This window comes from Ranitomeya variabilis, chromosome 4, assembly GCF_051348905.1.
Source record: "Ranitomeya variabilis isolate aRanVar5 chromosome 4, aRanVar5.hap1, whole genome shotgun sequence".
Taxonomy (NCBI): domain Eukaryota; kingdom Metazoa; phylum Chordata; class Amphibia; order Anura; family Dendrobatidae; genus Ranitomeya; species Ranitomeya variabilis.
In genome coordinates this window covers 393,499,478-393,522,338 of record NC_135235.1, presented here as the reverse complement: position 1 = coordinate 393,522,338, position 22,861 = coordinate 393,499,478, and the positions used below count along the sequence as shown (strand labels likewise).

The 22,861-nt window shown below is 42.9% G+C and overlaps 1 protein-coding gene across 1 annotated transcript; it reads left to right on the top strand.

Annotated features, from left to right (window-relative positions):
- Positions 1-6,166: 6,166 nt before the first annotated feature.
- On the top strand, positions 6,167-21,773 carry LOC143767175 (uncharacterized). Its single transcript, XM_077255266.1, has 5 exons — positions 6,167-6,294; positions 17,312-17,407; positions 19,294-19,479; positions 19,565-19,688; positions 20,651-21,773. Exons 2-5 carry the CDS (start codon positions 17,330-17,332, stop codon positions 21,733-21,735), a joined length of 1,473 nt encoding a protein of 490 aa, XP_077111381.1. The 5' UTR covers positions 6,167-6,294; positions 17,312-17,329; the 3' UTR covers positions 21,736-21,773.
- The last annotated feature ends 1,088 nt before the right edge of the window (positions 21,774-22,861 follow it).

Here is a 22,861-nt window from a genome sequence, read left to right as displayed (position 1 = left end):
GCCGAGAAAGCAAAGCTCTGTGCCCTGTTAACTCTCACAGAGACACAGGCTAACTACCCAGACGAGAGCAGTCAGTGGTCATTCATGCATACAGCACTCCTCGCCGGAGGTGCCAGCATTCTAGGGGCTTATTTCAGCCGGGTCCCTGAATACTCTCACACACAAACTCCTCGCCGGAGGTGCCAGCATTCTAGGGGCTTATTTCAGCCGGGTCCCTGAACACATTCACACAAATAACCACAATGGCGCAAAGCATGTAACATATGAAGATACTAGCGCATGGCCGTGCGGCCATGTGAGCCTTAAATAGCTGCAGCACATACAGGACCTTAAAGCAGAGGACCAATGAGAGATTGCCATACCTGAGCATGTGACCCTAGATCTCCACTGAGAGATCTTGCCCTGGGCATGCTCAGTGTGTGCAGAGCAGGACTTAGCCCTAGCACCTATAGGACCTTCTTGAAAGGACCAATGGACTTGGCTGCAGAAGCTGAACATGTGACCCCTGATCTCCAGTGAGAGATCTTACCCTGGGCATGCTCAGTATGTGCAAAGCAGGACTTAGTCCCAGGAAAGCCTGTTCACCGTAGATCAGTGTAGGGTACAATAGTAGAGCCTGGAGAGGCAGCAATAACCCTTTGCACTGAATCAGACTCAGTGAGACGCTGGGACCGACGTCTCCGCTGAGCAGGCTCCACTGTGGCCGATGGAGAATGGGAGACTGCAGCAGATACGGATCGAGATGCCCCCTGTGCAGCAGAGGAAACTCGACTCCTAACAGACCTTTTTGGTGAAAATTCTAAGCAGTATGTGTGGAGAAAACCAGGCACTGCTCATCACCTGCCCAATATAATCCCAACAGTGTAACATGGTGTTGTCAGCATCATGCTATGGGGGTGTTTTTCAGCTGCATGGACAGGACAACTGTTTGTCATTGAAGGAAACATGAATGCGGCCAAGTACAGAGATATTCTGGATGAAAACCTCTTCCAGAGTGCTCTGGACCTCAGAATTGGCCAAATGTTCACCTTCCAACAAGACAATGACCCTACGCACACTGCTAAAATAACAAAGGAGTGGATTCAGAACAACGCTGTGACCATTCTTGACTGGCCCAGCCAGAGCCCTGACCTAAACCCAATTGAGAATCTCTGGAGAGACCTGAAAATGGCTGTCCACCAACGTTCACCCTCCAACCTGACGGAACTGGAGAGGATCCTGAAGGAAGAATGGCAGAGGATCCCCAAATCCAGGAGTGAAAAACTTGTTGCATCATTCCCAAGAAGACTCATGGCTGTAGTAGCTCAAAAGGGTGCTTCTACTCAATACTGAGCAAAAATTCTGAATACTTATGACCATGTGATATTTCAGTTTTTCTTTTTTAATAAATTTGCAAAAATTGCTACATTTCAAGATGGGGTGCAGAGTGTACATTAATGAGAAAACAAATTTACTTTCTTTACCAAATGGCTGCAATGAAACAAAGAGTGAAACATTTAAAGGGGTCTGAATACTTTCCATACCCACTGTATCTATGTACCTTGTTGAATATCACGCATTTGTTGGTGTTAATATGTAGGGCATAGTAGGGTCAGTAAGGGAGAGCTGAAGATGAGCGAGGAGCCATATCGTAATGTTTGGATGCCAACCTCCGCAGCAAGGTACGGGAAGTGTGCGAGGCCTTAATAGGGCCAGCCGTCCATATCCCCTTAATGTAATTCTATTAAGTTAAAGTCCCCCTTTTTATATTATTCATAAAAGTGTCATAAATAGTAGGGTTTTTTTTTAGCAAAGTTGTGTGTGCAACCAACCTATGCAGAGGCACTCCGACAAAGCTGAACAAGAAGCATAACAACATCTGGACAAGCTACACGTAAAGGTAAGAGATTTATATCATGGCAATAATCAGCAGAAATATTATGCCTCAATTATGTATAATTACATTTTTATTTTACCTTCAGATGGCACCAAGACCAACTGACCCACGCAGAGGGCACTTCTGGAACCAAACTGGTGGAGGAGATCGACAATTATGTATAATTAAATTTTTTTTTCCTATACCATCAGATCTCAAAGTAGCCAGCCTTGCAACAGAAGAGATAAAGTTGACGACAAACCTATGTGGAAGGGCACTTCTCGGACCAAATAAAAGTCCACTATTTTGCATAATGTATGTGAGTGCTGCCTCTTTCTATTTTATTTCTATTTTTCTATTTTGTTATATTCTAGAGTTTGTTAGGAAATCCCTGCATGTTTTGTGGCTGTCGAAAAGCCGTGAAACATGTGAGTCGCTCGTCAGGGCCATGGGGTACTTGGTACCGGGTCCGTTACTTAAAGGGATGTATCACGGTGGCGGCGACCCGGTCCGTGGCCCTGGGCGCCCATGTTAAAGGGAAGGTATTTAAAGGGGTTTTTGAATTTAGGAAAGTTCGTGATGCCACCTGTGGTATTCGGTCAGCGGGGACCGAAGCTACTTAAAGGGGTCCTCTGGGGTGATGTTATGGCAGCCGGATGGTATAACTTACCACAGGTGAAGTAGGTCCCCAGGGCTCTCGATGAATAGATGGAGGATGGTGAGTGGTGCAGTAAAGAACGAAGGACATAGTTGTGCAGTCTTTTTACCTGGTTTACTGATGGTAGCAGACAGCCACAGTCCAGGGCACCAGATCTCAGGTACAGGCAGGGTCCGGCCGGCTTGGAAGCGAGTTCAGAGTCCAGCTTTTTCAGGTGGAGTTAAAAGCCTTCCTTCTAGTGCTGTGTTGTTATAGTCCCTTACTGCCAATGGCTTTGTAGCAAGGTCCTCTCAGTTATCTCTGTCCTTTGTTGAACTGGGACACAAACCCGTATGACAGGTGACTCAAGCCTTTTTACAGGGTCTCTATCACGACCCGGGCTCTATGTGTCACTGTGTCTCCTGGGTGTTAGGGCGAACAGGTGATGTATAATCCAGCTGTCCTGCCGGTTTCTGCTATGTGTCTTAGAGTCCCATAAAAGCCTCGGTCTTCCGGCTACCGGTGTCTGCGCTCAATCAGGGATATAGCCCAGTCGCAGCTATTCTCCCCTGTTGTCACTCTCCTGTGCTTCGCTCTCTGGCACGTTCGCTAAAAGCTGTTCTTTCTTCTGTATCTCGCCATCTAGGAGCTACAGCACTTCAGGCTGTATGGCCCCTCACCCGTCCTTCTGCCTCAGACTGCTTCAGTCTGCTGTCCGGCACCAACTGTCTAAATCTTCCCAACTGCCTAGCAACTGCCTAGCAAATAACTCCTCCTCCCGACCAGAGAGAGCAGCTCCCCTGAAGTCGGGTGTAGAGCTCCCCCTTCTGGCCTGGAGTCAGAATGGTGTTGTATGTGCTGATTATCTGTCAAAAAGGAATCCTCCATCGCTTCCAAGCGTGACATCACTCTCCCCGTGAGGAAAGCAATGCCACTGTGACAACCAGGGCCCTGGGGCGTCACACATGCAGCGGCGGCGATTTGAGCATTTTTTCGAGCACACTAAGAATATGCGATTAGGACACGAGTGTGCTTGGATAACACCTTATCTGAGCACGCTCGCTCATCACTTTTTGGGGCAGCACGGTGGCTCAGCGGATAGCACTGCAGCGCTGGAATCCTGGGTTCTAATCCCACCTTGGACAATATCTGCAAGGAGTTTGTATGTTCTCCCTGTGTTTGCGTGGGTTACCTCAGGGCATTCCGGTTTCCTCCCACATTCCAAAGACATATTGATAGGGAATTTAGATTGTGAGCCCCATCGGGGACAGTGATGATAATGTGTGCAAAACTGTAAAGCGCTGTGGAATATGTTAGCGCTATATAAAAATAAAGATTGTTATAAAGATTATTTAGCACCTTTTGCTGCATATTTATCATTTTTTTTGTGCTGCTCCATTATCCTATTGATCTATCTGTATAATAAAATAAAATATCCCCAGCTCCCAAATAATATAACATACTAATACAACACCATTTCATTACATGCTAAAAGGGAACCCGGTTAGGTCGGATAATGCTATATACCTGCACATAGAGTTGATTTGCAAGTTAATATCGTTATGCAGGTAGGTGCCCGGCCACCATACTGGGAGCCGCTGGATTTCAGTCATAAAGGTGTGCCAGCATAGCTACAGTAATCACATCTTGGCACTTTAACTGAGAGCCAACCCTGCAGTGCATCAATGCACATCTGGCTATCAGTCAAAGTGCCGAGGTGTGATTACTGTGGCTATGCTGGCACGCCTTTATGACTGAAAGCTGGCAGTACCTGGAAACAATAAATTTAATGTTCCTCCAAGAGATGCACTTTCAATAGGGCAGCCAGGCATCTTCATAATGCTATTAACCTGCAGATTAGCCCTATATTTACAGATTAATACTATTATCGGACATCACATGGTTCCATTTAAATAACAAAAACATACATATTAATATATATCCACACAACCACAATGATCTGAAGGTATCCTTATTAAGCCTCTCCTCTCTGCCCAGGGCACATTGTGAAAAACTTCCGACTGCCTTGGTCTGAGGGCAGAGAGGAACAGTGAGGAGATTGATGAGACATCCCAAGGCAAAGAGGGATGCTGACAAGACTAATGAGACAGCCCGAGAGAGAGCAGAGAGGAATGCTGATGAGACTGAGGAGACAGCCCAATGGCAGAGTGGGACGCTGAAGACACTCTAAGGGCAAAGTGGAGAGGACGCTGTGGAGACAGCCAAAGGGCAGAGAGGGACACTGAGAAGACAGCCTGAGAGCAAAAGGACGCTGACGAGACTAAGGAGACAGCCCGAGGGACACTGAGGAGACACTCTAAGAGCAAAGTGGAGAGGACGCTGAGGAGACAGACCGAGGGAAGAGAAGGACACTGAGGATACAACCTGAAAGCAGAGAGGAATGCTGACAAGACTGAGGCAGCCCGAGGGTAGAGAGGGATGCTGAGGAGACAGCCTGCAAGCAGAGAGTGACCCTGACGAGACTGAGGAGACAGCCTGAGGGCAGAGGGGGGACACTGAGGAGACAGCATGAGAGCAGAGGGACGCTGACGAGACAAAGCAGACAGCCAAAGGGCAGAGGGGATGCTGAGGAGACACTCTAAAAGCCAAGTGGAGAGGACACTGAGGAGACAGCCGAGGGCAGAGAAGGACACTGAGGCACTGAGGATACAGCCTGAAAGCAGAGAGGAATGCTGATGAGACTGAGACAGCCTGAGGGTAGAGAGGGATGCTGAGGAGACATCCTGCGAGCAGAGAGGGACACTGACGAGACTGAGGAGACAGCCCGAGGGCAGAGGGGGGACACTGAGGAGACAGCATGAGCGCAGAGGGACACTGAGGAGACAAAGCAGACAGCCAAAGGGCAGAGGGGATGCTGAGGAGACAATCTAGGGGTAAAGTGGAGAGGACACTGAGGAGACAGGCCCCAGGGCAGAGGACACTGAGGAGACAGCCTGAAAGCAGAGAGGAATGCTGACGAGACTGAGACAGCCCGAGGGCAGAGGGATGCTGATGAGACACTCTAAGGGCAGAGAGGAGATGGATCCCGGGACAGAAAGTTGACAGACTTCGTTATGCTCAGTGGGGGACGGTCAGGCCTTGCTGTGCATTTGATGACAAATCTGTCCCCGACTGCTTCCCATTATTCTGCTCCTATAATGGACAGGACAACAAAATGGTTTAGCAGGCAGTGGTGTGAATACAGCCTTCATAGGGTTATCTATCACTTTTTTTTAATCTGACCAGGTGATAATGAAATGGTAAATTGGTGAGGCCATGGTTAAAAGAGCTAGCCAAAATTTGCTGTGGGGCGTGTAGTGAGCCACATATTCTGTCCTTCTTTCGCTTCTTCAAAATTTGGGAGGTTAGGACTTGGGAGTGTTGTTTAAATCTGCTGAGTTTATCCCTTTTTCTATTCTATTCTGTATTACATCATATCCAGAAAACATATGAGTATTCATAATAACTCTGTACTGAGCATAGTAGTTAGCCCCCTTGGTTCACAGTGCGGCCATGATGTGTTTCGCAGGAAGCTCCACCTCTTCATGTCGGCACAACTTCTGAGCAGCGGCCATTTTCACAGCGGCTACAATACATCTCTCCAGAGCTCCAGCAGGCTACAGAAACATGGCTGCCGCGCCGAGGACATGTCTGGCTTATTAATCACTCCCTCTAGCGCCGACTGTTCAGAGCCGATGACATAATAAAGAGCCGACATGTTGTTGGGAGTTTACATTTAGTGAGGGTGGAATGAGCCCGAGCTCGTTGTGCATGTAACCCCGGAGTTGCCTGCGCCTGACAGGTGAGACGCGGCCTCTAGGGCTGTACCGGATGCCATGCAGACCAATACTGTGCATGCCTATTATGTAGGTGGAGGGGACGCGAAGTACACAATGAATAGTAAATGTAGGGCACATGGGGATGACTGGGACCTGAGCTCAGGAGATGTTTAGCACTGGCTCCGCTCTCTCACTAGACAAGAACAGGCAGAAGTTTTCTCCTGGAGGCTGTGCTGCCACCATTGGGGATTGCCACCTGGAGGCTGAGGCACTCCTTGTGTACAGTGTTAGCACATGCTTGGCTATGGCTTCCATGCCTCCTCACTGTGGCACAGCACGTACTGACTGACGTACCCCGTTGTCACTGCACCAGGTGTAGGGAACCTATAGAAGGGCAGATTCACGATAGGATTTCAGACAAAGGAGAGACGTTTGGGGACTGTAATGGGGGCTTTCCAGGGGGCGGAAGATGCTTCCTAGATGGCGAATTTCTTTGTGGTGGTCACATATAACATGACGTTCCTGGTAAGCTGCCTGAGGTATTCTCTGTTAGGATGAGGCTTCTCTTCATTAGAACAAATCATTTCTCATAAAAGAAGGATTTTGGGAGTAGGAATCTGTTCTGAGGTAAATGAAAGCGTTAATCAGAAGCAAAATTTTCTGATAATCATCTTGGTCAGGGGAAGGCATTCTGGACAATAACCACAAGGCATTCCTGGTGGTAAGAAGTTATGTTTGGTCAGCCAAGGACACCCCTTGTTGGAACAAAGCTATCCTTAGCTGAAGGTGTTCCTGGTTAGCCAAAGACTTTCCTGGGTAGAAGAAAATTAGGCGAGTGGGTTCCTAATAAAGAGAACATATTTTTGGGTGTAAGATGATGTGACTTGTTAGACAAGGGCATTCGTAACAACACATGCCTGGTTAGCACAGCAGGTCTTACATAGTTGCAAGGCGGCATTTTCCGAAAAGTGATGGTGGTTTTGCCGAAGAAGGTGTTCCTCAAAGGAATAACTAATAGGGTTGTCCAGTGACACCAAGTTATCTACTATCCAAGGTGAATACTTGTTGAATGGTGGAGGGCCGACTACTGGTATCAGCACCAATCGGCAGAAAAGGTCACTTTTATTCCGTTAGACTGGAGCAGCAATGCGCATGGTCTACCGCAACTCCATTCATTCCATATGGGACCGCTGAGTGCTGCCCTCAGCTTTTCCGGCAGCTCCATAGAGAATGAATGAGCAGCCGTCAGGAATCTGATCTGCCCACTCTGTTTTTAAACTGGGATAAAGTTTATCCATCGGAAATAAGAATTCTCTAATTTGCCAATTGGTGTGGCTCCTGGTGGTGGATCACCCATGGATCAGCAAGTTATCACTTAGCCTAAGTTTTAGCTGGGTAACAACATTAATGAAGGTGTTCCTAGTTGGAAGGCACTTTTTCGTCTTCAGGCGAAGATGCTCCTGATTAGGCAATGGCATGCTTTGTAATATCAATACTGTCCTGGTTAAAGCTGGAAATACTTGTATCTGAAATTTCAGATAATTTGCTAAAATTAAAGGAGGTCTAACAAAATATGGGTTTCTTATTGTAGCTTTTAATGTTTTAGTCCACCCCTAATAATTTTGGTCAGAGTCGCTAGCTAGGGCACCTCGCCACCCATTCCAGCCACCAGATGTCACAGCATTAGTGTTACTCGATGTCAACTTTTTAACAAATATTTATTTGGGAGGGGCAATGGAAATATTTGTTTGATTTACTTTGTGTTGTTTTAGAGATGTGTGAAAGCTGTGAGTGTCTTACATATTCCTGATCTTCTGTAGCTTATTGATATGTACAGTTTAAATATGGTAGAATTATATATCTCCATTTTTTAAGCAAACTTGCTGGATTCAGATTCTGGGCTCTTACCAGTCCTATCTTAATTTCAGAAGGGGACACCCAGTCATCAGTGTCTTGTTTCAGATCTCTTCTAAGGCCACCTTCACATGTCCTAAAATGTCTTCCATTTGCCTCCTTTCCAGCTACAATCTGTATTTTTAGGTGGATCAAAAAACAATCTTCACAATTTTTTCCGTTTTTTTATCTGGCCAAAAAAAAACACCAACAACTGGAACTGTTTCTTTTAACATTCAAGTATATTGGAAACGTGTCACAATGGTGTTATTTGTTAACAGATCTGGGGTTTTTTAGCACTGAACATGTCCAGAACAATAGAGGTGGTCAAGACATCTCTAGTAAGAAAATGGATCTAATACAAAACAGATGAAAAACTAAAACATCCATTTTTACTTCCTTTCTAATGAATCCAGTATATTTTTTATTTATTGCTTTTTTTTGTGCTGTTTACGTGTCAAAGGTGATGACAACTGGAGCCTAACAAATTAATTGTGCAAAGCAGGCAATGCCTTTAACCCCATTCTGACATCGGACGTACTATCCCGTCGAGGTGGGGTGGGCCCGTATGACCGCCGACGGGATAGTACGTCCAGCGCGATCGGCGGCGCTCACGGGGGGAGCGCGGCCGATCGCGGCCGGGTGTCAGCTGCTTATCGCAGCTGACATCCGGCACTATGTGCCAGGAGCGGTCACGGACCGCTCCCGGCACATTAACCCCCGGCACACCGCGATCAAACATGATCGCGATGTGCCGGCGGTGCAGGGAAGCATCACGCAGGGAGGGGGCTCCCTGCGGGCTTCCCTGAGCCCCCCGCAGCAACGCGATGTGATCGCGTTGCTGCGAGGGTCTTACCTCCCTCCCTGCCTGCTCCAGACCCGGATCCAAGATGGCCGCGGATCCGGGTCCTGCAGGGAAGGAGGTGGCTTCACAGAAGCCTGCTCAGAGCAGGCACTGTGAAGCAGCCTGCACTTCTCTCAGATCGGTGATCTGTCAGAGTGCTATGCAAACTGGCAGATCACCGATCTGTATTGTCCCCCCCTGGGGCAAAGTAAAAAAGTTAAAAAAAAAATTTCCAAATGTGTAAAAAAAAATAAAAAAAAATATTCCAAAATAATGAAAAAAAAAAAAAAATATTATTCCCATAAATACATTTCTTTATCTAAATTAAAAAAAAAAAAACAATAAAAGTACACATAATTAGTATCGCCGCGTCCGTAACGACCCGACCTATAAAACTGGCCCACTAGTTAACCCCTTCAGTAAACACCGTAAGAAAAAAAAAAAAAAAACGAGGCAAAAAAACAACGCTTTATTATCATACCGCTGAACAAAAAGTGGAATAACACGCGATCAAAAAGACAGATATAAATAACCATGGTACCGCTGAAAGCGTCATCTTGTCCCGCAAATAACGAGCTGCCATACAGCATGATCAGCAAAAAAATAAAAAAGTTATAGTCCTGAGAATAAAGCGATGCAAAAATAATTATTTTTTCCATAAAATAGTTTTTATCGTATAAAAGCGCCAAAACATAAAAAAAATAATATAAATTAGGTATCGCTGTAATCGTACTGACCCGAAGAATAAAACTGCTTTATCAATTTTACCAAACGCGGAACAGTATAAACGCCTCTCCCAAAAGAAATTCATGAATAGCTGGTTTTTGGTCATTCTGCCTCACAAAAATCGGAATAAAAGGCGATTAAAAAATGTGACGTGCCCAAAAAGTTACCAATAAAAACGTCAACTCGTCCCGCAAAAAACAAGACCTCACATGACTCTGTGGACCAAAATATGGAAAATTTATAGCTCTCAATATGTGGTAACGCAAAAAATATTTTTTGCAATAAAAAGCGTCTTTCAGTGTGTGACGGCTGCCAATCATAAAAATACGCTAAAAAACTCGCTATAAAAGTAAATCAAACCCCCCTTCATCACCCCCTTAGTTAGGGAAAAATAAAAAAAATGTATTTATTTCCATTTTCCCATTAGGGTTAGGGCTAGGGTTGGGGCTAGGGTTAAGGCTACAGTTAGGGTTGGGGCTAAAGTTAGGGTTAGGGTTGGGGCTAAAGTTACGGTTAGGGTTTAGATTACATTTACGGTTGGGAATAGGGTTGGGATTAGGGTTAGGGGTGTGTCAGGGTTAGAGGTGTGGTTAGGGTTACTGTTGGGATTAGGGTTAGGGGTGTGTTTGGATTAGGGTTTCAGTTATAATTGGGGGGTTTCCACTGTTTCGGCACATCAGGGGCTCTCCAAACGCGACATGGCGTCCGATCTCAATTCCAGCCAATTCTGCGTTGAAAAAGTAAAACAGTGCTCCTTCCCTTCCGAGCTCTCCCGTGTGCCCAAACAGGGGTTTACCCCAACATATGGGGTATCAGCGTACTCAGGACAAATAGGACAACAACCTTTGGGGTCCAATTTCTCCTGTTACCCCTGGGAAAATACAAAACTGGGGGCTAAAAAATAATTTTTGTGGGAAAAAAAAGGATTTTTTATTTTCACGGCTCTGCGTTATAAACTGTAGTGAAACACTTGGGGGTTCAAAGTTCTTACAACACATCTAGATAAGTTCCTTGGGGGGTCTAGTTTCCAAAATGGGGTCACTTGTGCGGGGCTTCTACTGTTTAGGTACATTAGGGGCTCTGCAAACGCAATGTGACGCCTGCAGACCATTCCATCTAAGTCTGCATTCCAAATGGCGCTCCTTCACTTCCGAGCCCTTCCATGCGTCCAAACGGTGGTTCCCCCCACATATGGGGTATCAGCACACTCAGGACAAATTGGACAACAACTTTTGGGGTCCAATTTCTCCTGTTACCCTCGGGAAAATACAAAACTGGGGGCTGAAAAATAATTTTTGTGGGAAAAAATTTTTGTTTTATTTTTACGGCTCTGCATTATAAACTTCTGTGAAGCCCTTGGTGGGTCAAAGCACTCACCACACATCTAGATAAGTTCCTTAGGGGGTCTACTTTCCAACATGGTGTCACTTGTGGGGGGTTTCTACTGTTTAGGTACATTAGGGGCTCTGCAAACGCAATGTGACGCCTGCAGACCATTCCATCTAAGTCTGCATTCCAAATGGCGCTCCTTCACTTCCGAGCCCTTCCATGCGTCCAAACGGTGGTTCCCCCCACATATGGGGTATCAGCGCACTCAGAACAAATTGGACAACAACTTTTGGGGTCCAATTTCTCCTGCTACCCTCGGGAAAATACAAAACTGGGGGCTAAAAAAATAATTTTTGTGGGAAAAAATTTTTGTTTTATTTTTACGGCTCTGCATTATTAACTTCTGTGAAGCCCTTGGTGGGTCAAAGCGCTCAAAACACATCTAGATAAGTTCCTTAGGGGGTCTACTTTCCAAAATGGTGTCACTTGTGGGGGGTTTCAATGTTTAGGCACATCAGTGGCTCTCCAAACGCAACATGGCGTCCCATCTCAATTCCTGTCAATTTTGCATTGAAAAGTCAAACGGTGCTACTTCCCTTCCGAGCTCTCCCATGCGCCCAAACAGTGGTTTACCCCCACATATGGGGTATCAGCGTACTCAGGACAAATTGTACAACAACTTTTGGGGTCCAATTTCTTCTCTTACCCTTGGGAAAATATAAAATTGGGGGTGAAAAGATAATTTTTGTGAAAAAATATGATTTTTTATTTTTACGGCTCTGCATTATAAAATTCTGTGAAGCACTTGGTGGGTCAAAGTGCTCACCACACCTCTAGATAAGTTCCTTAGGGGGTCTACTTTCCAAAATGGTGTCACTTGTGGGGGGTTTCAATGTTTACGCACATCAGGGGCTCTCCAAACGCAACATGACGTCCCATCTCAATTCCTGTCAATTTTGCATTGAAAAGTCAAACGGCGCTCCTTCCCTTCCGAGGTCTCTCATGTGCCCAAACAGTGGTTTATGCCCACATATGGGGTATCAGCGTACTCAGGACAAATTGTACAACAACTTTTGGGGTCCAATTTCTTCTCTTACCCTTGGGAAAATATAAAATTGGGGGTGAAAAGATAATTTTTGTGAAAAAATATGATTTTTTATTTTTACGGCTCTGCATTATAAACTTCTGTGAAGCACTTGGTGGGTCAAAGTGCTCACCACACCTCTAGATAAGTTCCTTAGGGGGTCTACTTTCCAAAATGGTGTCACTTGTGGGGGGTTTCAATGTTTACGCACATCAGGGGCTCTCCAAACGCAACATGACGTCCCATCTCAATTCCTGTCAATTTTGCATTGAAAAGTCAAACGGCGCTCCTTCCCTTCCGAGGTCTCCCATGCGCCCAAACAGTGGTTTATCCCCACATATGGGGTATCAGCGTACTCAGGACAAATTGTACAACAACTTTTGGGGTCCAATTTCTTCTTTTACCCTTGAAAAAATAAAAAATTGGGGGCGAAAAATAATTTTTGTGAAAAAATATGATTTTTTATTTTTATGGTTCTGCATTATAAACTTCTGTGAAGCACTTGGTGGGTCAAAGTGCTCACCACACCTCTAGATAAGTTCCTTAGGGGGTCTACTTTCCAAAATGGTGTCACTTGTGGGGGGTTTCAATGTTTAGGCACATCAGGGGCTCCCCAAACGCAACATGGCGTCCCATCTCAATTCCAGTCAATTTTGCATTGAAAAGTCAAATGGCGCTCCTTCGCTTCCGAGCTCTGTCATGCGCCCAAACAGTGGTTTACCCCCACATATGGGGTATCGGCGTACTCAGGACAAATTGTACAACAACTTTTGGGGTCCATTTTCTCCTGTTACCCTTGGTAAAATAAAACAAATTGGAGCTGAAGTAAATTTTTTGTGAAAAAAAGTTAAATGTTCATTTTTATTTAAACATTCCAAAAATTCCTGTGAAGCACCAGAAGGGTTAATAAACTTCTTGAATGTGGTTTTGAGCACCTTGAGGGGTGCAGTTTTTAGAATGGTGTCACACTTGGGTATTTTCTATCATATAGACCCCTCAAAATGACTTCAAATGAGATGTGGTCCCTAAAAAAAAATGGTGTTGTAAAAATGAGAAATTGCTGGTCAACTTTTAACCCTTATAACTCCCTAACAAAAAAAAATTTAGGTTCCAAAATTGTGCTGATGTAAAGTAGACATGTGGGAAATGTTACTTATTAAGTATTTTGTGTGACATATCACTGTGATTTAAGGGCATAAAAATTCAAAGTTGGAATATTGCAAAATTTTCAAAATTTTCACCAAATTTCCATTTTTTTTGCAAATAAACGCAGGTAATATCAAAGAAATGTTACCACTATCATGAAGTACAATATGTCACGAGAAAACAATGTCAGAATCGCCAAGATCCGTTGAAGCGTTCCAGAGTTATAACCTCATAAAGGGACAGTGGTCAGAATTGTAAAAATTGGCCCGGTCATTAACGTGCAAACCACCCTTGGGGGTGAAGGGGTTAAAGAGAGAAATAATAGTAATAACATAAAAAAGTTGGTATGAGTAACTTGGCCTTGCTTACTTTTCAAACTTGGTCCTTTTACAATAGTCCACCCACTAGTATAAAATAAATAAAACACACAAACCGAGTAATCAATGCAGTCCTTACACCCCATTGTCCTATCATATATATAGGTAATTACTATAGTTTTACACCATGCATGCACTAACCAAGATATGAGTGGTGCTCTCTTTGTGCAAAAAATGCAAAGATTTATGACATAAATAATCTGGATGTGTGTGTGTGGACATGTAGACCAAATTTAAGGAACAGTCTACAAAATCATGTGTTTTCAGACTATATATCTAGAGATCGTGATATGGCTCCAAGAGTGCTGAATATTTACTGTGAAATACAGGAGAATGCCTGGTTCACACTCATATTGTGCTCTATACTGACAACCAGATTCAGAGAGAGAGTGACGGAGTTACTTTGGATGTAGTCAGTAGTGATGAGCGAATAGCACTGTTGCTCAGGTCTCCCTGAGCATGCTCGTGTGATTGAGTATTTAATAGTACTCGGAGATTTCATTTTTTCGTCGCCTCAGCTTCATGATTTATGGCTGCTGGACAGCCTGAAAACGTGGGGATTCTCTAACAAACAGGCAACCCCCACATGTACTCAGCCTGTCTAGCAGCCGTAAATAATGCAGCTGCGTCAACAAAAACTAAATCTCCGAGCACTAACAAATACTCGGAGACCACCCGAGCGAGCTCGGGAAAACCCCAGCAACGAGTATACTCGCTCATCACTAGTAGTGTGACCTTCTTTCAGGCAGTATTCGTATTCATAGGTGAACACAAAAGTGCGGTAGACAATGTTTTTGCGAACTACAAAGGACGGCCAGAATGGGAGTAAGGCGGTGTACAAAACGGCTGGCTCCATCAGGGCTTCTATCGGAATCCTGTTTTTTAGTTGAAAACCCTGATGCCGTGCTCAACGTAGAGAACAGAATCAATGTGAACCTAACATATCTCAGATGGATATGTGGCTCATATGTGGAAGCTTTTTTTTTCTTCGATACTGTTTTTCTTCTTTTCTATGACAGAATCCAATCCACACTTTTTGTGCTAAATATATAGCAGTTGGACAAAACTGTGATACATATTTGGCTTCTTGATTACTTGTTGACAACAGATAATTTTGGTGGGTTCGGCCAATGTAAGGGCCCCCATACACATTAGACCTGTGACCCTTCAATATTGATGGGTACGGGTGACAGTCTAATGCATATGAGGACACCGGCCTACTGATGGTCGGGAAAGATGTCTCTTGCGCATGTCCGATTTCGAACTGCCAATCTCATTGTTCTTCCAGAGATAAGCCACCAGCTAATGTGTCAGACAGTGGTTTTCTCATAGAGAATACAGGAGTACTCGGCCAAGCGAGTGACCCTGTGTATGGAAGTGGGTGGCTTTTTGCGATAGCTGTTGGCCAAACAATGAGCTGAAGCATCATTTGTCTTAAGTCTATATCTATGAGGGCTTTAGGACAGTCCACATTGTCCTTGTTGGACTCTTACACCCCTGATATTTTATTCATTGTATTTTAATTAGCGATGAGCGAGTGAATATACTCGTTACTCGAGATTTCTCGAGCACGCTCGGGGGTCCTCCGAGTATTTTTTAGTGCTCGGAGTTTTAGTTTTTAGCGCCGCAGCTGAATGATTTACATCTGTTAGCCAGCTTGATTACATGTGGGGATTCCCTAGCAACCAGGCAACCCCCACATGTACTTATGCTGGCTAACAGATGTAAATCATTCAGCTGCGGAGCTAAAAACTAAAACTCCGAGCACTAAAAAATACTCGGAGGACCCCCGAGCGTGCTCGAGAAATCTCGAGTAACGAGTATATTCGCTCATCACTAATTTTAATCACACCATGCCTAATCCGCAGCTAGTATTCTGCATTTATTGTCTCAGGCACCAATCCCTGCCCTTTTTGAGACTTAAAATCTAATCTAATTCTTAAGCCCTCTTTACACAGACCGACTAGCAGCTTAACCCCTTAGTGACCAGGGTCACTAAAGTGATATGTCACTTTATGTAGTAATAACTTTGGAATGCTTCAACATTTCCCATTGGTTTTGAGATTGTTTTTCAGTGACACATTATACTTTATGATAATGGTACATTTAAGTTGATATGTTTTATATTTTGTTATAAAAATATCAGAAGTTTGAAAAAAAATTAGCAATTTTCAAACCTTGAATGATTATTCCTTTAATCCAGACAGTCGTATTACACAAAAGCATTAATAAATAACATTTCCCTCATGTCTGCTTTACATCAGCACCATTTCTAAAATGTTCTTTTATTTTGTTAGCATTTGAGAAGGTTTAAAAATGTAGCAGCAATTTTTCATTTTTTCCAGGAAATTTACAAAACATATTTTTGTAGGCACCTGTTCAGTTTTGAAGTCACTTTGGAGGTTCTATATATTAGAAACCCCCAAATTGAGATTCCATTTTAAAAATCGCACCCTTCAATGTATTCAAAATTGCTTTCAGGTAGTTTATTAACCCTTCAAGTGATTTTCTGGAATTAATGCAAAGTGGCATGACAGGAATGAAAAAGTTAATTTTTACTACCTAAATATTGCTGACTTCTGAACAGGTCACTATAGCCGGTAGACTCTAAGGCCGCTATTTGGCCATGAATTGCCATGACAAACATCAGACTCTGTTAACCATTTAGATGATGTAGTCACTATTGACAGCAGCATCTAAAGGGTTAAACAGATATGAACGGTGCCAACACTGATGGTGGCTGATGCAGTAAGTTGTCAGCTGTAGTGTACAGCTGACAGCTGCTGGATTGTCACATGTTGGACGATGCTATTCTCTTATATCGCAGGTCAGTAAAAGATGTATTGGTGGTCATTAAGGGGATTATAGGACTGTCACTCAGTAAACTTTTGCCTGTCAGTGATCGTATAAAGACCAATGCAAAAGATGTGCACTGAGCGATCTATACTACCCAGTGCCATAGTTCTCGGCAGTAAGAGTCCTGTTTACACCGAACGATGCACCATCGACAGTGATTCTTTTATGCTGTATAAAAGATCACTTTACCCTATAAACAAGTGTTTTGCTTGTACATTGGATGATCGGCAGCCTGTTTACATTGCAAGATAATAAACAGTGATCTTGCAGTGTAAATACCCTTTTACGCATACAAGTCTGGGCCAATTTCATGGTTGGAGGTATTCCCATCTCCAAGATCGTATCCCTATATGTAGTAGGTGTAATAATAGTAATATTATTGGAAAATACCTCCAATTACAAATATAGTATAGCTCTTCTGATTCGATATGTCACTTACCCCATGTACAGGGCGTTGCAGTAGGTTAGGAATCCATGGTTTTGACCACGGTTAGTGGTCGTAACCATGGATACCTAAGCTACTTCAATGCCCTGAACATGGGGTAAGCGACACTGCAAATCAACTATACTACATTTCTAATTGGAGGTATTTGCTATTATTATACCTACTACATACTGGGATAGGATCTTGGAGATGGGAATACTCTTTTAACTTGCTAATGCTTTTGGAGTGTGTTAGGAAACCATTTTATGCAGAAGAAACCCACTCAAGCACAAAGAGAACATACAGGATCCACGTGTTGCTCAAATTCATTATTACGTTTTTTGTTGTTTAATTTTGACAGATATTCTACTTTGTGAAGATGGAAAAAGACAGAAGTCAAATGACGGACAGGATATTAAACCTCACACTGGAGATCATCTACCTGCTGACTGGAGAAGTGAGGGAGTTCAGGAATAAGAACGTGTGACATCACATTTATTTAAACAAATATTTGGTTAAGAATGAGAAGTGAAATTGTAAGACTTTCTCATTCTTAACATTCCAGGGGAAAACTGCAATGACTGCGACCAAATATTTTATTTTATACAGAAACCGTTCACTATGATGAGATTAAAATCTGATGTTAAGTTGGTGCATTGTACTTTTTTTTTTATATATATATTAGAGGTCCCATGTACATTTATAGCTAGAATAGTCACATTATGTTCAGAGTTTGTATTATGTTATTCTGTTACATGGCCACAATGTGTCTGTATAAAAAAAATCAAAATGTTTTAGGAGTTGTTAAATTTCGTCAATAAAATACAATTGGACAAAGAAATATTTGGATAATAAAACCTATACAAGTCTTTACATTGAAAATGTACTATTTTTAAATTTTTAACAAATGGGAGCAATACATGTAATTATACATACTGATTGTTTTAGGCTGTGTGCACACGTTCAGGATTTTTTGCGGTTTTTTACGGTTTTTCGCAATAAAACCGCGAAAAAAACGCATACATTAAGCATCCTATTATTAGAATGCAATCCGCAATTTTTGTGCACATGCTGCGTTTTTTTCCGCGGCGGAATTGTATTCCGGAAAAAAGCGCAGCATGTTCATTCTTTGTGCGGAATCGCGGGGATTCCGCACACACAGGAATGCATTGATCCACTTACTTTCCGCATGTGGCTATGCCCACCATGCGGGAAGTAAGCGGATCATGTGCGGTTGGTACCCAGGGTGGAGGAGAGGAGACTCTCCTCCAGCCCCTGGGAACCATATAATTGTTAAAAAAAAAATAATTAAAATAAAAAAATCGTGATATTCTCATCTTCCGGTGTCCCCCGCAGCGTTCCCGCTGCTCCCGTTCCCAGTAATGCCTTGCGGCAATGACCTGTGATGACGTAGCGGTCTCGTGAGACCGCTACGTAATCACAGATCATTCTCGCAATGCATTACTGAGAACAGGAGCATCGAGAAGGCTGCGGGAGACGCCGGAAGGTGAGAATATCACGATTTTTTATTTTTTAATTATTTTTAACATTATATCTTTTTTTTAGGCAGCATCAATAGTAAAAAGTTGGTAACACTTGTCAAACACTCTTTGACAAGTGTGACCAACCTGTTAATTAGTTTTCCAAGCGATGCTACAGATCGCTTGGAAAACGCTAGCATTCTGGAAGCTAATTACGCTTGCAAAACGCTAGTGTTTAGCGGGAATACGCATGCCAGTCGCTCATGTGATATACCCGCTTGCGATACACCCACGGCATGAGTTGCGGAATTGCCGCAGAAATTTCTGCGGCAATTCTGCAACGTGTGCACTTAGCCTTACTGCTTCATACTGGACTCAACATAAGCCATACATTATTAAATAGATCTTTCAGACTTAATGAGACGGGTGTACTTACTTTAAAAACGCAAGTGAGGATGCCTATGTAATCCTTTTTAAAAGTTAAAACACAATCCCCACTCTCTGAGCCTGTTTCATATTTTCTCAGTGATCCTTCTCCCTGCTGTAATCTCACTCTACAAGAAACAGCTGTAAATTAAACCATGTGGGTGGAGATCGAATACACATAGATTCGTGAGCAATTTCTCACTTTCCCGAACAGATAAAATACTTCTTTTAATAGCAGGAGTGTTCAACAATTATGGTGTAGAATTTCAAATAAAGTACACCTGTGTCATCAGGTCTATGAGATTTAGTTTTAACAATAATGTATTTTGCAGCTTGAATTGTGACATTTAGTGCAGGTTTGCTTTAAATAATATTCCTATCACCAAAGTTTACTTTTATTATTTTGTGTCCTGATCTGTATCCTGTAACTTTCTAGGACTATGTACCTGCGAAGAAGTTAAGTGAGCCTGTCACACCAAGCAACTCCCATGTCTCAGGGGGATTGAGCAGGACCCAGAGCCCTAGCACTCTGTCTCCTACTCACTCAAGGAAGCCCGAGAAAAGCAATGATGAGAAGATCCTAGACCTCACCAACAAGATTATTCAAGTGCTGACTGGAGAGGTGAGCGCTGCTGGAAATACTGAGATATTATATAGTAATGCTAAAGGATAACGTGTCTGGATGATAATTTATCATTGTGTGTCAGGTTCCTATAAGGTGTCAGGACATCACTGTCCATTTCTCCATGGAGGAGTGGGAGTACATAGAAGGACACAAGGATCTCTACAAGGATGTTATGATTGAGAACCACAAGCCCCTCACATCACCTGGTAAAATGGCTGCGTATTGATGTTGAGTTTTGATTTGTGCAAGTACGCTAGTAATGCCATCTTTTAAATTGGAGTCTGACCTCTTCCAGATCTTCTTTTCCAGGTAAAAAATAGAAGGCAGAAGGCTTATGTCAAAGGGAGAGGTTTTGTAATTAAGGTTTAACAAAAGACAAAAAAAAAATATAAACAGTGTGTAATCTTTTGTGCAAAAGGTGCAAAATTATTTTTAATTAGGCGGGGCACGTAGTACAGTGACTCTAGGAAAAAACATGGATATCCAAATTTAAACCCCCGGAGATGTTGCCATTTTTTGTTGCTTTTATCTCACCTTCCAAGAGCCATAACTTATTTTTTTCCACCGACATATATTGCACAGCCGTATAAGAAGTTTTATCAGCAAGAACAGTTATAGTTTTGAATTATGCCGTAAAAATTAAGTAAAAACCATGGTAAAATGCTTTTTTTTCCCCCAACTTTATTACACTCAATGGTGTCATTGACAACTACAACTTGTCCCACAGAAAAAAGCAGTCATAGAGCTCTGTGGACGAAAAATAAAAAAAGCTATGGCTCTTGGGAGAAGGGAAGGGAAAAAAAGTCGCAAAAATTTAAATTGGCTGCTGAGGAAAGAAGTTAAAGTACTTGAATTTTCAATATGTAGTCTACTGTACAATTACCGGCCATAATTCTCATTACTGTGTTCTGATGTTAAGATCTAATGTACAAAAATGGTGATATAACTACAAAAATGTAGGTCCACACTAGCATTCTGGGGTTCGTAAGTGTGCTAATATGACAGACACAGGGTGGCCTTCAGTAGGCTACTGGCTGCCATGACAGCCTATGAGTTACCACATTGCTCGGGAGTTATAGGTGTTAGACGTCCCCCTCACCTCTCCTATCCCACCTCTTAAATTTAATCTAAAAGGCTTAATTATTACTCTATTTTCTTTCTCCAACAGATAACTTTAAAACCAAAATGTCTCCTGAAGATTTTCCCACTACTTTTCATCCCCCTTACTACATAGAACAGAATAAGAACTTCAGTAAGTCTAATCTGAGACCTGAATTGTTGAAATTATATAAAACAATTGAGAGACCTTGGAAATCAGTAAGTGACGAATTGGAGGACTCGTCTTCCAGTGGAGAAGACTATTTCTCAGAAAGTGACCTTTACATACACACTCAATACACGGCTACTGATGGCCAAGCCACAGAGTCCGACTCCAGTGATGAAGATGTAATTTATATATCCACACAACAAAATCAAACAAAACATCCTCCTTTATTTAGGAGGGAAGAATCGAGGCCACGAGCTGGAGCAAACCTCTTTCATGTCTATAACCCAAGAGCTTTAGCCTACAGACCAGCTCCTATTAAACAAATTCCTAAAACTAATACCAACACCCAGAAAATGAATGCTATGTTAATAAAATATGGTGAATTGAACAGGAATTTTAACATTAAGCCAGCTCCTCCACCTCTTCGGCAGACTGTACCTCAGCAGACTTTACAAATGACCCGGAGGCTGTTCACCTGCACTGAGTGTCCAAAGGCTTTCACTAGCAACGCCGAACTGACTAGGCATTTTAGAGTCCACAGGAGAAGGAAACTGACATGCTCCGATTGTGGAAAGCTTTTCCCATACAAGTCACATCTGGTTAGACATCAGAGTGTTCACACAGGAGAAAGAGCCTTTGTGTGCCCAGAATGTGGGGAAAACTTCCTCTGCAAGTCCCACCTGGTGACACATCTAAGAACCCATACAAGAGAAAAGCCTCTCATCTGTCAAGATTGCGGCAAACATTTCTCTTGTAACTCTGCTCTCATCACTCATCGGAGAATACACACCGGAGAGAAACCTTTTGTTTGCCCCATCTGTGGGAAGGCTTTTGCTCAAAGTTCGAACCTTCTGTCACATCAGAGAGGTCACACCGGAGTGAAGAAGTTCATCTGTCGGGAATGTGGCAAGAGCTTCGCTCAGAAAAATGACCTGAATAGACATTTGAAAATCCATAGAGGACAAATTGTTTTTCAACATATGTAGAGCTTTTTGATTTTAAATAAAACCTGTTAACCTTTCAAGTATCTTAAGTTGTCGTTAATTTTATGTTGTTAAAAGACTTTTATAAGGTTGCCCAATAGAGCAGCGTTAGGATGAAGATAAAATGTATCCTGTGTTTTGATAAGATCTAATTTACCAAACTGGTGATATAGCTACAAAAAAAGTAGGTCCAAACTAGCATAGAACTTCTGAGTGTACAGTGTGTGTAAATGTTACTTAATTACGGCATTATTGCATTTCAAATTTGGGGGAGAATGTTCTAGAAAGCTGCAAATTAAAGTAAATGTACACAAAGCTCAGAAGAAGTACAAGAAAATATGGTCTAATAGTAATGAACTTGTGTATAATGGTCAACAGATAACATCATGTGCAGACCTTTGCATAGAAACTTGGAACAGACAAGATCGGAGAGATGGATGCCCTTGGGGAGAATCATCTATCCAGGAACATCAAAACCAAAATGAATTGGACCAAGGCTGCCACATGCACTCAAATTTTGAAACTTTTATCATAAAGTATATTAGATAAATGTTCATTGACTATTATCAACATTTTATTGTTTTATTGCAAAGTGGAACGCATCACACTAGGCTAGACAGAGTTGCACTTTTCCTCTCTTGTCAAGAACATTATTACCAAGCTCCACCAGTGATCAATAAAAGAAGATGGAGCACACCAAGTATCCGATCCGATCACTGGCTCGCTCTTCTTATCTGCATCTTAAAAACATTTCTAGAATTCGCCCTTTTCTTACTTTTGACTCTGCAAAAACTCTTACTGTCTCACTTATTCATTCTCGTCTCTACTATTGTAACTCTCTACTAATCGGCCTCCCTCTTACCAAACTCTCCCTGCTCCAATCTGTCCTGAATGCTGCAGCCAGAATCATATTCCTCACCAACCGTTACACCGATGCCTCTACCTTGTGCCAGTCATTACACTGGCTACCCATCCACTCCAGAATCCAGTACAAAACTACTATCCTCATCCACAAAGCACTCCATGGCTCAGCACCACCCTACATCTCCTCTCTGGTCTCAGTCTACCACCCTACCCGTGCCCTCCGCTCCGCTAATGACCTCAGGTTAGCATCCTCAATAATCAGAAT